The sequence below is a fragment of the Vombatus ursinus genome, unplaced genomic scaffold, assembly GCF_900497805.2.
Source record: "Vombatus ursinus unplaced genomic scaffold, bare-nosed wombat genome assembly UNPS02014820.1, whole genome shotgun sequence".
NCBI lineage: Eukaryota > Metazoa > Chordata > Mammalia > Diprotodontia > Vombatidae > Vombatus > Vombatus ursinus.
In genome coordinates, this window is record NW_020954598.1 from 27,009,399 (window position 1) to 27,022,845 (window position 13,447).

The following is a 13,447-nucleotide window of genomic DNA, read 5'->3' on the forward strand; positions in this document are numbered from 1 at the left end:
TTTGGCAACTTAATTTTCCTCTTTTAAAAAAATCATAAGCTAATGTTTTATCTATTTTTTAAAGAAAAAAACAACTGTTTTGTCAATTAAACTTTCAACTTTCCATTTTATCTGTAACCTCCAATTGTCAGGAGTTCTTTTGGGTACATGTTGAGGTTAACTTGTTGATTTTTTAGTTTCAAAATGCATGCTTAGTTCATTGATCCACTTTTTAATTATTATGAACGTTAGATAATCAACATTAACTTTTCAGTACACAAAAAAGATTTGTATATGAAACTATGAAATTGTTTGTTTTATAAAAAACAAATTCAACACAATGGTAACAATGCCCTGCTTGTGTCCCCTTCTAAACTAGTCCTTCTTTTCTATGTATTTTTTAAGGTTTTACTGGTTTTTTTTTCCCTTGCACCCTGTTACTACCCACACACTCATGCCCTTCATACAAACTATCCCTTGTAACAAATGAAACAAATGTAGTCAAGCAAAAAAAAAAAAAAATCAACACATTGACCATATGAAAGTATATGTTCCATTGTGCAACTCTAGTTCATACCTCTGCAAATGAAAACAAACACCACCTATGCTAAGAACGGTAAGTTGTTTCTCCTTATATTATTGTGGTGACTGTGCAAATTCCTCTCTTGATTGTGCCATATTGCACTCTAAGAAGTGACACATAAAAGGGAACAAAGAAATCTGAAAAGATTTGCAAGAGGGGGGCAACTAGGTGGTGCAGTGGATAGAGCTCCAGCCTTGGAGTCAGGAGTACCTGAATTCAAATCTGGCCTCAGATACTTGACACTTACTAGCTGTGTGACCTTGGGCAAGTCACTTAAAAGCAAAAAAAAAATAATAAAGACTCGTAAGAGGCAGAGGAAGTAATCAAGATCAAGAGAACTTTACTACACAAATTTACTACACAGTGACTACAATGATGTGAAAGAAATCAACAATGAAAGACTTCAGAATTCCGAGAAATGCAATGATGAATCATTACTTCAGAGGAAGTGATGGTGAACTAAGCCTCTTGCCCTTCAACACAAGGATGGTAGACAATAAGTGCAGGAACGAGGCACATATTTCAGACATGTTTCCCTTGACTGTACTTATTTGTTACAAGAGAGGGTTCTATGGAGGGAGATGGAAAAGTCAATGGGAAGTGACAGGGATACAAAAAAAAATTTAAGAGAGCATCACTTTTTAAAACATTTTTTAAAAATCAGTGGTAGACTAAGCAATTGAAAGCCAAAAAAAAGTAATAAAACAGCTGTTTTTAAAAGACCAAATTGATAAACCATTATATAATTTAATTTTAAAAAGAAATCAAACTAAGTATATGTGTGTATACATTGAGAAGGGAACTTAAAATTTTTATAATAATCAATATGATATGTGTAATGAATATACTAATATTTTAGTTTTCTCAGGAGCTGCTTGGGAGTCAGCTTACAATGCAGCTTAAACTGATTAATCAAAAAATCAAAAATCAAAAAAACTCTGACAATGCTCACAATCACAGGACCTTAAATGAATGGAATCAAAGATTGGTTCTGTACTTTAGGGGAAGTGGTCACAACCCCCAAAGACTTGACTCCAGAATTGTTGTATTGTGGGACTTATGCAAACAATTGTTTGCGATCCACCTTCCCTCCTCCTTCCCCAGTTGTGATTTAAGTATATAACCTGTGCTTTTACTTAGCAAAGGGAACATTACTCACTCTGAAACTGATTAATTAAACTGCTTGATTACTGGCATTCCCATCTTTAGGCCTGCATTGTGTGGCTCCGAGCATTCTCAAGTTAAAGACCGGCTCAGTAAAAATCCTGTTAACAACATATATATGTATATTCACAAAAATCCTGTTAGCATATATATATATATATTTATGTATATTAGTATAAAAACATAGAACAGAACATCATGTACAATGTATAGGAAACGGAAAGAACTCAACAGTCATCTCCAGAAAGAAACTCCAAAATAAAAACTGCCAGGAACATTATAGCCAAAATCTAAAGCTTCCAAGTAAAACAAAAAAACAAACAAACAAACCACAAAATACTGCAAACAGTCAGAAAGGAAGAATTCAAGCACCAAGGAGCCATAATCAGGATTACACAAGATTTAGCAACCACCACTACAAAGACAAGGTGGGATTGAAATATTCCAGAAAGCAAAAGATATAGGCTTTTACTTACTCAGAAAAAGTCTAATCCTACAAGAGAAAAAATGGACATAAAAAAATTTCCAAATATTCCTGATAAAAACATCAAAGCTGTGAAACTCTGAAATACAAACCCAGGAATCAAGGGAAACATAAACAAGCAATCATAAGGGACTAAACAAGGATGAGCTGTTTAAATTCTAATATGGAGAGACGATATATTTGTCTCTGAAGAATCCTATCATCAGGGCTCATAGAGGGAGTCTAGTAAGACAGAGAACCTGGGAATGGTTTTGTTATGTTTTGATATTTAAAAAAGAGAGAGATAGAATACTATGGTTGGAGAGAGGCAAGGGAGAGTCAAAGAAGAGCAAGGAAAATTAGCTTATAATTTGCATGCACAAGTGGAAGCCTAAGGAAACAGTAGGGAGAGCAAGTGACACATTTTATTTCCATCATAACTGGTCAAAGTAGAAAAGAACACAAAGAGACAGGTATAAAAATATATTACCCTAAATATATTTAAGGAAATACAGAAGAAAGGGTAATAAGAGATAATAGATTAAGAGAGGGATTAGTCTGAAGCAAAGCAAATTCTAACCATTGAGGTTAGATCATAGAGTTTTAAAAGGAAAGAAAAAAAAAGATAAAAACCTGTCACTGGGCTCTAGGTGAGGCAAAAAAGTGCAGTGGAGAAGCCAAATGCCTTAAATCTAGGGCAGTGGTACTCAGCGCTTTCCATTTTTTTCCACCATCCTCTTCTTTATTAATAATGATTTTAAAAATAATAAAGGCTAGAACTGGTGTAGCATATTGGACTTTGCAAGTAATTTTACAAATGATTCATTTTATCTTCACAATGGCCCTGGGACATCAATGATATTGTTGTCCCCATTTTGTATATGGGAAAACTGAGGCAGTGTCTGAATGATTTGCCCAGTGTCACATAGCTGGTGGATGTCTAAAGTCACATTTGAACTCGGGTCTTCCTGTCTCCAGGCCCAGTATGATCCACTGTGCCAACTAGCTGCCTAAAGAGAGGGCAGGAAACTTTTATCAACACAATGACCAACCAAGATTCCAGATGACTCATGATGAAACATGCTACCTACCTCCCAAGAGGTGAAGGAATCAGGATGTATGTAGTGTGAGGCTATATATTTGCTACAAGGGTTTTGTTTTTTTTTCTCTTCCAATTGGGGGCAGGAAGAAGGGGAAGATAGTAGGAAGAGGTGGATTTCATCAATTAAGTTTAAGGAAAGAATGGAGCTAGTTAACTGGAAATAATCTTTGCAGCATGCTTATATGCACATTTTTATATCCCTTTGGGCATAGTTCCAAATTGCTCTCCAAAATGGTTGGATCATTTCACAACTCCTCCAACAATGCATTAGTGTTCCAATTTTCCCACATCTTCTCCAACATTTATCATTTTCCTGTTTTGTCATGTTGGCCTTGATTACAACTTATAAGAATAAAAGCCATTCTCCAATTGATAAATGGGGGAGAGACATCAATTGGGCTAAGGTTAAACAAACTTTGTTATACAAATGTAGTGAAACATCATAGTGCCGTAAGAAATGACACAAGGGTAAGTTTCAGAGTAACTTGGGAACTTATATGAACTGATACAAAGTCACATGAGCAGAACTAGAACAATTTATACAACAACATTGTAAACACATTGTAAAGTAACTTTGAAAGACTTAAGAACCTTGTTCAATGCCAACAACCAATTACAATTCCAGATCACTGATGAAGAGGTAACAGGCTTCAGATGGAGAATGAGACATTTATTACATATCAATGTGGGAATGTGTTTTGCTTGAATACATTTACTTCTTACAAGGCTTGTATTTTTTTTCTTTTTGCAAAAGGAAAGGGAAGCAGAGAAAGCAAATAAATGCTTTTTTAGTTGAAAAAAATTTGGAAAAAATTTTAAATCTAAATAGTAGCAGGATGATATTACTACAACTTTGTTATGTCAATATACTCACTTTTCTCTAAGAACAGACAAATAACCGATGTTTATATTTACACATATCACTTTTTTTCTATTTTGGGTCACAGGTTTGAACATTTGTTCTTATGAAAGTTAAATTTAAAAAAATTGGGGGGGGAACAGATAAGAGAGGGGAGAGACCTGAGAACTGAATAGAATGTATTCTTTATTCATAATATTTTAAAGTTTTCTCCCTTGTGTGAATTTTCTGATGTGCAGCAAGGTTTTGGCTATATTTAAAGGCCTTTCCACACTTAATACATTCATACGGTTTTGTTGCAGTATGAATTCTCTGATGGCCAGTAAGATTTGGTTTAGTAGCAAAGGCTTTTCCACACACATTACACATATAAGGTTTCTCTCCAGTATGGATCCTCTGATAGCAAGTAAGATCTGAGCTGCGTTTGAATGTTTTCCCACACTCTCTACATTTAAAGGGTTTCTCTCCAGTGTGAATCCTCTGATGGCAAGTAAGATCTGAGTTGCGTTTGAAAGTTTTTTCACATTCATTGCATTTAAAGGGTTTCTCCCCAGTGTGGATCCTCTGATGACAAGTAAGAATTGAACTACATTTGAAAGTCTTCCCACACTCATTACATTTAAAGGGTTTCTCCCCAGTGTGGATTTTCTGGTGATCAGCGAGGTTGTTCTTATGAGTAAAGGCTTTGTCACAATTATTACATTTAAAAGCTCTCTCTCCAGTGTGAATTCGCTGACGTACAAGAAGTTTGGATCTGTAACTAAATATTTTCTCACACTCATTACATTTATAAGATTTCTCTGTATTGTGTAGTCTCTGATGTCTAATGAAACTTTTCCTCAAAATGTACATTACCCCACAGTTACTACATTTGTAAGGATTTACCCCAGTGTGGATTCTTTGATGATCAATGAAGTTGCTCTTATTAGCAAAGATTTTGTCACATTCATTACATTCATAGGGCTTCTCCCCAGTGTGAATTCACTGATATATCAAAAGACTAGATTTGTAACTGAATGCCTTTTCACACTCATTACATTTATAAGATTTCTCCCTATTATGGAGTCTCTGGTGGCCAATAAAACTCTTCTTCAAAATGAACGATTTCCCACAATCATAGCATTCATAGGGTTCTCCCCCAGTGTGGATTCTATGATGATCAACAAGGCTGCTTTTAGTAGCAAAGGCTTTGTTACATTCCTTACATTCAAAAGGCTTTTCCCCTGTATGGATCCTCTGATGGCAAATAAGAACTGAGCTATGTTTGAAAAATTTTCCACACTCATTACACTGATAGGGTTTTTCCCCAATATGGATTGTTTGATGATCAAGAAGGTTTCTCTTACTAGTGAAGGCTTTATCACAATCATCACATTCATAGGGTTGCTCTCCAGTGTGGATTCTCTGATGTACCAGAAGTTTTGATCTGTAACTAAAGATCTTATCACACTCATTACATTTATATGCTTTCTCCCAGTTGTGGACCTTCTGATGCTCAATGAAACTTTTCCTCAAAAATAAAGTCTTCCCACAATCGTCACATTCATACAGTTTTTCTGCAGTGTGAATCCTCTGATGATCAACAAGGTTGCTCTTATTAGTGAAGGCTTTGTCACACTCACTACACTCACAGGGTTTCTCCCCAGTATGCATTCTCTCATGTACCAGCAGGGGGGGCCAGTAACTGAAGAGTGCCCCACAATCATTACACTTTTATGGACGCTTGCTACTGTGAATTTTCTTATGACTGAGAAGATGAAGACTCTGGTTGAACTGTGTTCCACATGCTTCACACTCATAGTCTCTCTGGCATCTAGAAATTCTTTGATTTATAGCAGGATTAGAAATGAAATTAAAGCCTTCCTCAATCTCCTCACATTTTTGACCCCTTTCTTCTCTGGAGTCTTCTTATCCTTAACTATGCAATGTATGAAATCTCGCTCTTCTTTTCTTGCTTTCTTCCATTGTTCATTTCTTTGTTGCTCTTTTAATCTTTTCTCCCACTCACAGATTATTCCTAATTCAGGTACCAGCAAAATATTTCTTTGGAGTCCTTTAGCTGTTATTTCCTGGAATTTTACTTCTTCAGAAATTTCCTGCTTTTGAGTTCTTTCATCATTCACAATTGTAGTCTTGAATCCTGATAAGTAAAATTAAAAATACAAATGTCACCTTTTTCCAGTTTTAATTAGGGAGTTTAATCAAAATCTAGAGAACAGCTTAATAATTATGGTAAACTGTGAAAAGACTGCCTATTGCAGTGGGGAAAGTGCCATTTTGAAGCTTTTTTACTTTGCAGAATGTGAAATCAAAAGAAGGAAAGATAAAGGACAGTGCGAAGACATATGTTCAAAGAAAGGAGAAAGGCCAGATTAATTGAGGAGTGTGTGTGTGTGTGTGTGTATACACATATACATATATACACATACTTAGTATATACTGAGTATATATATGTATGTATACACATGGATATATACATACATAGATATGCATGTGTGTATATCTATATATCTATAACTATATAAATACATAAAAGCACTGTGGGACAATTAAAATGAAAAGTGGAAATGAAGGAAGCATACTAAGGTGAATGAAAAGGAGAATTAAGGATTGTGGGAAAGGATCAAATATTGTCCAGGAAAAAAGAAGTCCCTGCTTGGAAGGAATAAACAAGCATGACCAAGGAATTAGGAATGGTAACTAGGAGAAAGGAGAAGATTTTGTTTTGTGGTTATTCTGCTACTCCCTAGCAATGGCAGTTTTCTTAAAAATACAGTTCCTACCCCCAGTTTTCAACAAATACATTTCTGAGAGGAAACAAGAAGAAGAGAAAGTGAATTTCATTTCTTTTGTCATGAGGGTCAGGGGTATTTGGGCAATGCTGCCTAAATCCTAGAGGTTGAAAAAATAAAAGAATGGCTTCCTTCATTTTCTCTCTCTCTCTTTTTCTTTACTTTGCTAAATTATTTATTGTTTCAACTAACTTTTTTTTTGTAAGTTTTAAAATTTATTTTAAACTTAAATACAAAATAAGAAAAACACATTGCCATGTACACAGCAGAACATAAGAGAGGATTCAAGATAAAACAATAAATTTCCATTTCAGGAAAACTGATATAATAAATACTATACATTGTTCTCATAGCTGTCCAACTTTTCTTTGCTTCCTTGTAGATTTTGTTTTGCTTTCTGCTGTGTACTTTTTATTTTATTTTTTTCCCCTTCCTCCTCCCCACCCAAACAAGGGTACAAGGCTACAATTAAGCAAGGCGATATATACATATATATAAATAAATATATACGTATACATATATACACACACACACATATACAGAGATATCTATAAACATGCATATATACATATATATACTCATACATATATGTAACATGTTTATTTCCACTTGTCATCTGTTTCTCTGAAGGTGGATAGCATCTTTCCATGTTTTTCTAAATCAACCAAATTCCTTATAGCATTATAAAAATACAAAATATGTTCACCAAATAAAAACACGGTATCTTATTTGATTGAGTCTTTTCTCGTTCTCATTTCCTGTCTCTGCATATTGATACATTTTTCTAAATACTAGAAACAATTCTTTCTGCAGGGAAATGCCTGGGCTATTTTTGTTACTAAACTTCAGCACATGCTTTTAAGATGAAGGTTTATTTTTTCGATAGAATTTGAAAGGCTTCAGTCACACGTGAAGAGCTATTTCCAACTTTACTGGTATTGTTCACTTACGAGCTATACTGAAAAGCCCTTCTGACATGCACCTAAATAACATACATAACTTTAAACCTGGAAGGAGTCTCATAGGACATCAAGTTCAAATTACACCAAAACAGGTGTCAGCTCTATGACATCTCTGACAAATAGTCATCCATCCTTTGGCTGAAGAGCTCTGGTTAATGAGGAAGCCAATATCTCTGGTGGCAGCCCATTCCATTTTTAGAGAGAATTATAATTGGGAAATTGTTTCCACATGACTTGCTGAAATCTGCTTTTCTGTAACTTTCCCTTACTGCATAATTCTGCCCTTTGAGGACAAGTAGAACAAGTCTAATCTCTCTTCCACATGACACACACTCAATCATACCCTAACCTTATGACTCCCAAGCCAACACACAGATGTTTCTACAGGTACTAAAGAGACTGAAGCAAAGATACCCCAGTATATAGTTCCCAAGTTAAAGGGGCAGAGAGGCCTTACCCAGGGAAGCTAGGTTCCCCTAATTCTCCAACATCATGTCCCTGTATAGAGCCCTCTGAGCTGGGGCCAGATCTGCCCATTCCTTCTGGGTGAAGTACACAGCCACATCCTCAAACATCACCAACTCCTGAAACATGTTCTTGCTATCCTAGGGACAACCCGATCTATCAGTTTCTGTATGAGGTACAAAAGCAACATCATGAGGGTGGGGTTGTCTATATGGAGAAATCAAGAAAGCACCCTATGTGAAAGATGATATCTAGTATGCGGATCACACAATGGAGTGGGCTGTTATTAGACTGAGAAACCTCAAGATGAGGAAATATGCTACAGTCACACTTAGGAGCAAGGAACAGGACCTTAGGAAGGTCAGAGGGAGCCATAACTCACCAAGACCTTGGCCATCAGAGGCATGACCACCTTCTCCTGGTCTTCTTGGATCTTCTCTTTGGGAAAGATAGGAATCTAGGGAGTAGGAAGAGCTGAAGGAGAAAGAAACGTAAGGAAATCCTGACCTGAAATTCCCAAATGAGGATCACTGTCTTCCTTACACAGAGTGGATTCCTAAGTATCTAGAAAACGGTCCTCCCTACTACCAAATTGACTTATGAAATTAGGATTCTTAGTATCATAAATTTAGAGTTGGAAAGGACCACAGACGTCATCTAGTCCAGCTCTCTCATTTTACAAATGAAGAAACTGAGACCTAAAGTGATTGAATTGCCCGTGGTCACATGTGTATTAAGTGGCTGAGCCAGGATCCAAAATCAGGTTCATTGATTCCAAATCCAACTCTCTTTCCATTCCACCATATTGCCATCTCTTGTCAAAATTGTCTCCCAATTATTCCCTATGTTTATGGCAATGTTCCCAATAACTTAAGACAAAGACAGTGGAAAGCTGCAGGAAGGGACAGAAAGAATAGGAAATCACCCAAATGTGTACAGAAATGGAGCAGAGTTCCAGTGACTTCCAATGGGAAGAGCAGATGGAAAAGAAGATACTCAGTAGGACAAAAGGAGAAATGAGATGGCTGAAGAGATGATCTCCAAGGCTTCTTCAAGTTCTGTATCGTGCGATTCTAAGGTAAATGTGAAGTTGAGGTCTGGGAATGAAAGCCCAGGGAAGGGGTGCAGAGAGTACCACATAGACTACAGCTTTGCCAAGGCACAGCCCCACAATTACAAGGATCCAGGAAGATTTCAGCTGATGAGCAGCCTCTCAGGGATACTGTAGAAAGTGCTTCTTCTACTGTTTCCAGGATGGCTGTCACTGCCAAAAGCACTTTCTGTACCTGGGAAGGGAATGGGAAATGTAAATATATGGGATGAGTGTAAGCAAATCTTAGTGAAAACTATTCTCTAAACCTCAGAAGAGACACCATGGAGAATAGGGATGGGTAGGGAGGATATTTGACTCATGTGACCTTGGGTAAGTCACTTAACCTGTCTGCCTCAGTTTCCTCATCTATAAAATGTAGATAATAATACCTAGCTCCTAGGGTTTTTGTGAAGATAAAATGAGATAATTGTAAAGCACTTTGCAAACTTTAAAGTACCATATAAATGCTATTATTATCCAATTCAGGAGATGACTTAAGCTATCAATACTTCATGGCCTTAATCGCTCCCCACTAGGCTCTTCTAGGAACTTGTCCTAGCAATAATTTCTTCTACCTCAGTTTTATTAGTACTGGCACCCACCCTACTACTTACAATCATGTCCATGATCTTCCCTGCTTTGTGAATTTTTGCACATCCACTTGGCCAATTCTGCTTTTCAAGCATTCCTCTCTTCACTGGATTTTTGTGCCTTCGTATAGTACTCAAGAACATCCACCATCTGGCCCCTACCTCCTTTTGTACCCTTATTGCATATTACTCTCACATATGCAATCCATGTTTCAGCCAAATAAGACTACTTCCTTCCTAGCTCCCCATTAGGCATGCCAACTCTCATTTCCACGCACTCACATAAGCTGTACACAATGCCTGGCATGTATTATTACCTCTGTCTTTGCCCTTCAGAATCTTTCTCTTCCTTCAAGACCTAGCTCAGGTCTCACTTTTCCCATGAAGTTTCCTGATCACCCCCTACCCACCATTTTTAGTGTACTCTCCCTCAAATTTTCCTGTCTCATAATCTCCCCCACCTCCTTTCCTACCTTGTATTATACATATTTATGTATACCACCCCCCACCCCCCAGGAAAATATCAGCTTCTGCAAGACAAGGGATTATTTCATTTTGTTCCTTTTAATTCCAAGCATCAATTCAAGTGCCTCTATGTAGTATGTGTCTCTAAAACGTTTGTTGAATAAACAAAATTACAAGGGGCCAAAGATCAAAGGGATACATGAAGTTAAGTACTCTTTGCCCACTTCAAAAGATCTGCCTGCTTCGGTAAGTTCCACCACTAAAGTTTTTCTGGCTTTCAATGGACCCAAAGGTAACCCTAGATGCTCAAAGGTTCTGCAAGCAAAGCAAAAATTCAAGCAGCTTCTACCAAAAAGTACAAACTTCAAGACCAGGACTATTTAAGGGTGTTGTTTGTTACCAGTATCTGGAACGTCTTTCCTCCCCCTCGCCACTTGTTTAATCCTGAACCAGCTTCTAATGTCCCCCTCAAATGCCATCTACTCTAGGAAACCTTTGCTGACGATTTGTCAGCAGCAGTCTTTCCCTTGCCCTGACCTCAATAAACACAACTGTATTGATATAAAAGGATATATTACAAGAAAATTAGAAGAACACAGGACATATTGCCTCTCAGATTTATAGATAGTCAAATAATTTATGAACAAACAAGAGATAGCAAAGTTAGGTGTAAAATAGATAATTTTGGTTACATAAAAAGGTTTTGTACAAATAAAACCAGTGTTGCCAAGAGCAGAAGGAAAGCAGAAAATTGGGGAAAAGTTTATAGACAGTTTCTGAGATAAAGGTCTCATATCTCAAATATTTAAAGAATTTTGTCAAATCTTTAAGAATACGAGTCATTCCCCAATTAATAAAATAGTCAAAGGATATAAAAAGGCAGCTTTTCAATGAAGAAATCAAAAGAATTTATAATCACATAAAAATGCTCCAAATTGGGGCAGCTAGGTAGTACAGTGGATAGAGCTCCAGTCTGAGAGTCAGAAGGACCTGGCCTCAGACACATAACACTTACTAGCTGTGACTCTGGGCAAGTCACTTAACCCTGACTGCCTCACCAAAAAACAAAATATAACAAAAAAAACCCCTCTAAATTATTATTGATTAGAAAAATGCAAATTAAAACCTTGAGATATCATTTTATATCTATCAGATTGGCTAAAATGATAGAAGGGGGAAAGCAACAATTGTTGGAGAGGATGTGGAAAAGCTGGGACACTAATTCACTATTGGTGGAACTGTGAACTAATTCAACCATTTTGGAGAGCAATATGGAATTATGCCCAAACCCAGCAACACCAATAGTAGGTTTGTTTTCTCAAGATGAGTAGGGAAAAAGAACCTATATGTTCTAAAGTATTGATAGTACTTCTATTTGTAATGGTAAAGAACAGGAAATCTGGGGGATGCTCGTCAATTGGGGAATAGCTAAATGAGATGTGGTTCATGATCATGATGGAATACTACTGTGCTATGAGAAATGATAAGCTTGTGGATTTTAGAAGAACATAGACTTGCATAAAATAATGAAGAATGAAATGAGCAGAGCCAAGAGAACACTGTAAACAGTAAGAGCAATATTATTGAAAGAATTGTGGGTGACTAAATCATTTTGAGTATTATAAATACTCAAATCAACTACAAAAGACATATGAAGGAAGATGCTATCTGCCTCCAGAGAAAGAAATGATAAATAGAAGTATGTATATTATGGTTATATATACATATATACATATATGTATACACACACACACATACTTGTGTCTAATGGTAGCCATCTCTAGGGTGGGGTGAGGAAGGAGGGAAAAAATATAAAAAGTACACAGCAGAGAATAAAAGAAATTTTAGAAAGAAGCATAGAAAGCAGAGTAGCTTTGAAAACAATTTGTAGTACTTATTATGTAGTTTTTCAAAAAAAGTAAAGTCTGAAATGTAAATTCATGGTTTTATAATGAATCCTCTTTTTATGTTGTATTGCGTAAGTGGAAATGGTTTTTTTCATCTTTATGTATTTAAGTTCAAAATTAATTTAAAAAAACCCTACTGTGAACCTCTTGAATGCATTTCATTGGTTATTTTGTCTTAGAGTTGTGCACCATGCACTGTGTGAGATCCATAAGGGCAGGCACTGGATCCAACCTGATTCTATTTCCCTCAGTGTCTCACACAATGATCTGTCAAAGAGTGGGCACTTTGTTTAAAAGGCTGGAAAGTGGCTGGGTTGTTAAGGATCCATCTAGCTTAGGAAGGCTTTACAAGAGATAATCAGAATACTGCAAGATGCCATCAGTTAAGTGGGGAAGACTGAGATCTTTGTCAGCAGAGGAAGCACCCACACTGAAGGAGCCCTGGAGCTTTGAAGTTTGAAAAGGAAGGAAGGTTGCTTCACATTCAAAGTCATCGTATATTTGGCTGAGATGGGTAATCAGCAGGTGATGAGTACTTCCCAAAGTAATCAATAGTTTTCTTCTCCAATTTCACCTTCTGTCGATCCATCAAGTTGTCTCTGGAAATCATCTGACAAGCCAGTTTCCTCCGTAATGTGTGGACAATAACACTTTCACCCAGGTCTGAATCTCTCCTGGCAGAATGGTCAGGAACTGCTCCAGCATCAGCCAACCCAGGACCTCTTCTTTTTTGTGCTTGTCATATCTCAGCCACCTTTGATAGAGCTCTTAAAGATGTTTCCAGGTCTCATGAGTCCCATAATAAGTCTCCTGATATTGAAACTCTCAAAGTCATTGATGGAAGATCTCACTAATAGTAGGGATATTCCCTCAAAGGTTGGATCTCCGTCTCCAAGACTGGTTCTCCTCCTGCTCTTGGGCATCCAAGACTTTAGAAATCAGGGCTGAAACTTCAGTAATTACTGTCCTTACTTAGGAGCTGATGTCCTCACATCAGCTGGCTTCTCCCCAGCAAAGTGGCTT

At 36.8% G+C, this 13,447-nt stretch overlaps 1 protein-coding gene across 1 annotated transcript; it reads right to left on the reverse strand.

The window, feature by feature from the left end:
• Nucleotides 1–4,336: 4,336 nt before the first annotated feature.
• On the reverse strand, nt 4,337–9,015 carry LOC114024070 (zinc finger protein 883-like). The gene is made up of 3 exons (XM_027836905.1): nt 8,752–9,015; nt 5,339–6,290; nt 4,337–4,750 (listed from the first exon to the last, which is right to left on the reverse strand). Exons 2-3 carry the CDS (start codon nt 5,801–5,803, stop codon nt 4,337–4,339), a joined length of 879 nt encoding a protein of 292 aa, XP_027692706.1. The 5' UTR covers nt 5,804–6,290; nt 8,752–9,015.
• Nucleotides 9,016–13,447: the final 4,432 nt, after the last annotated feature.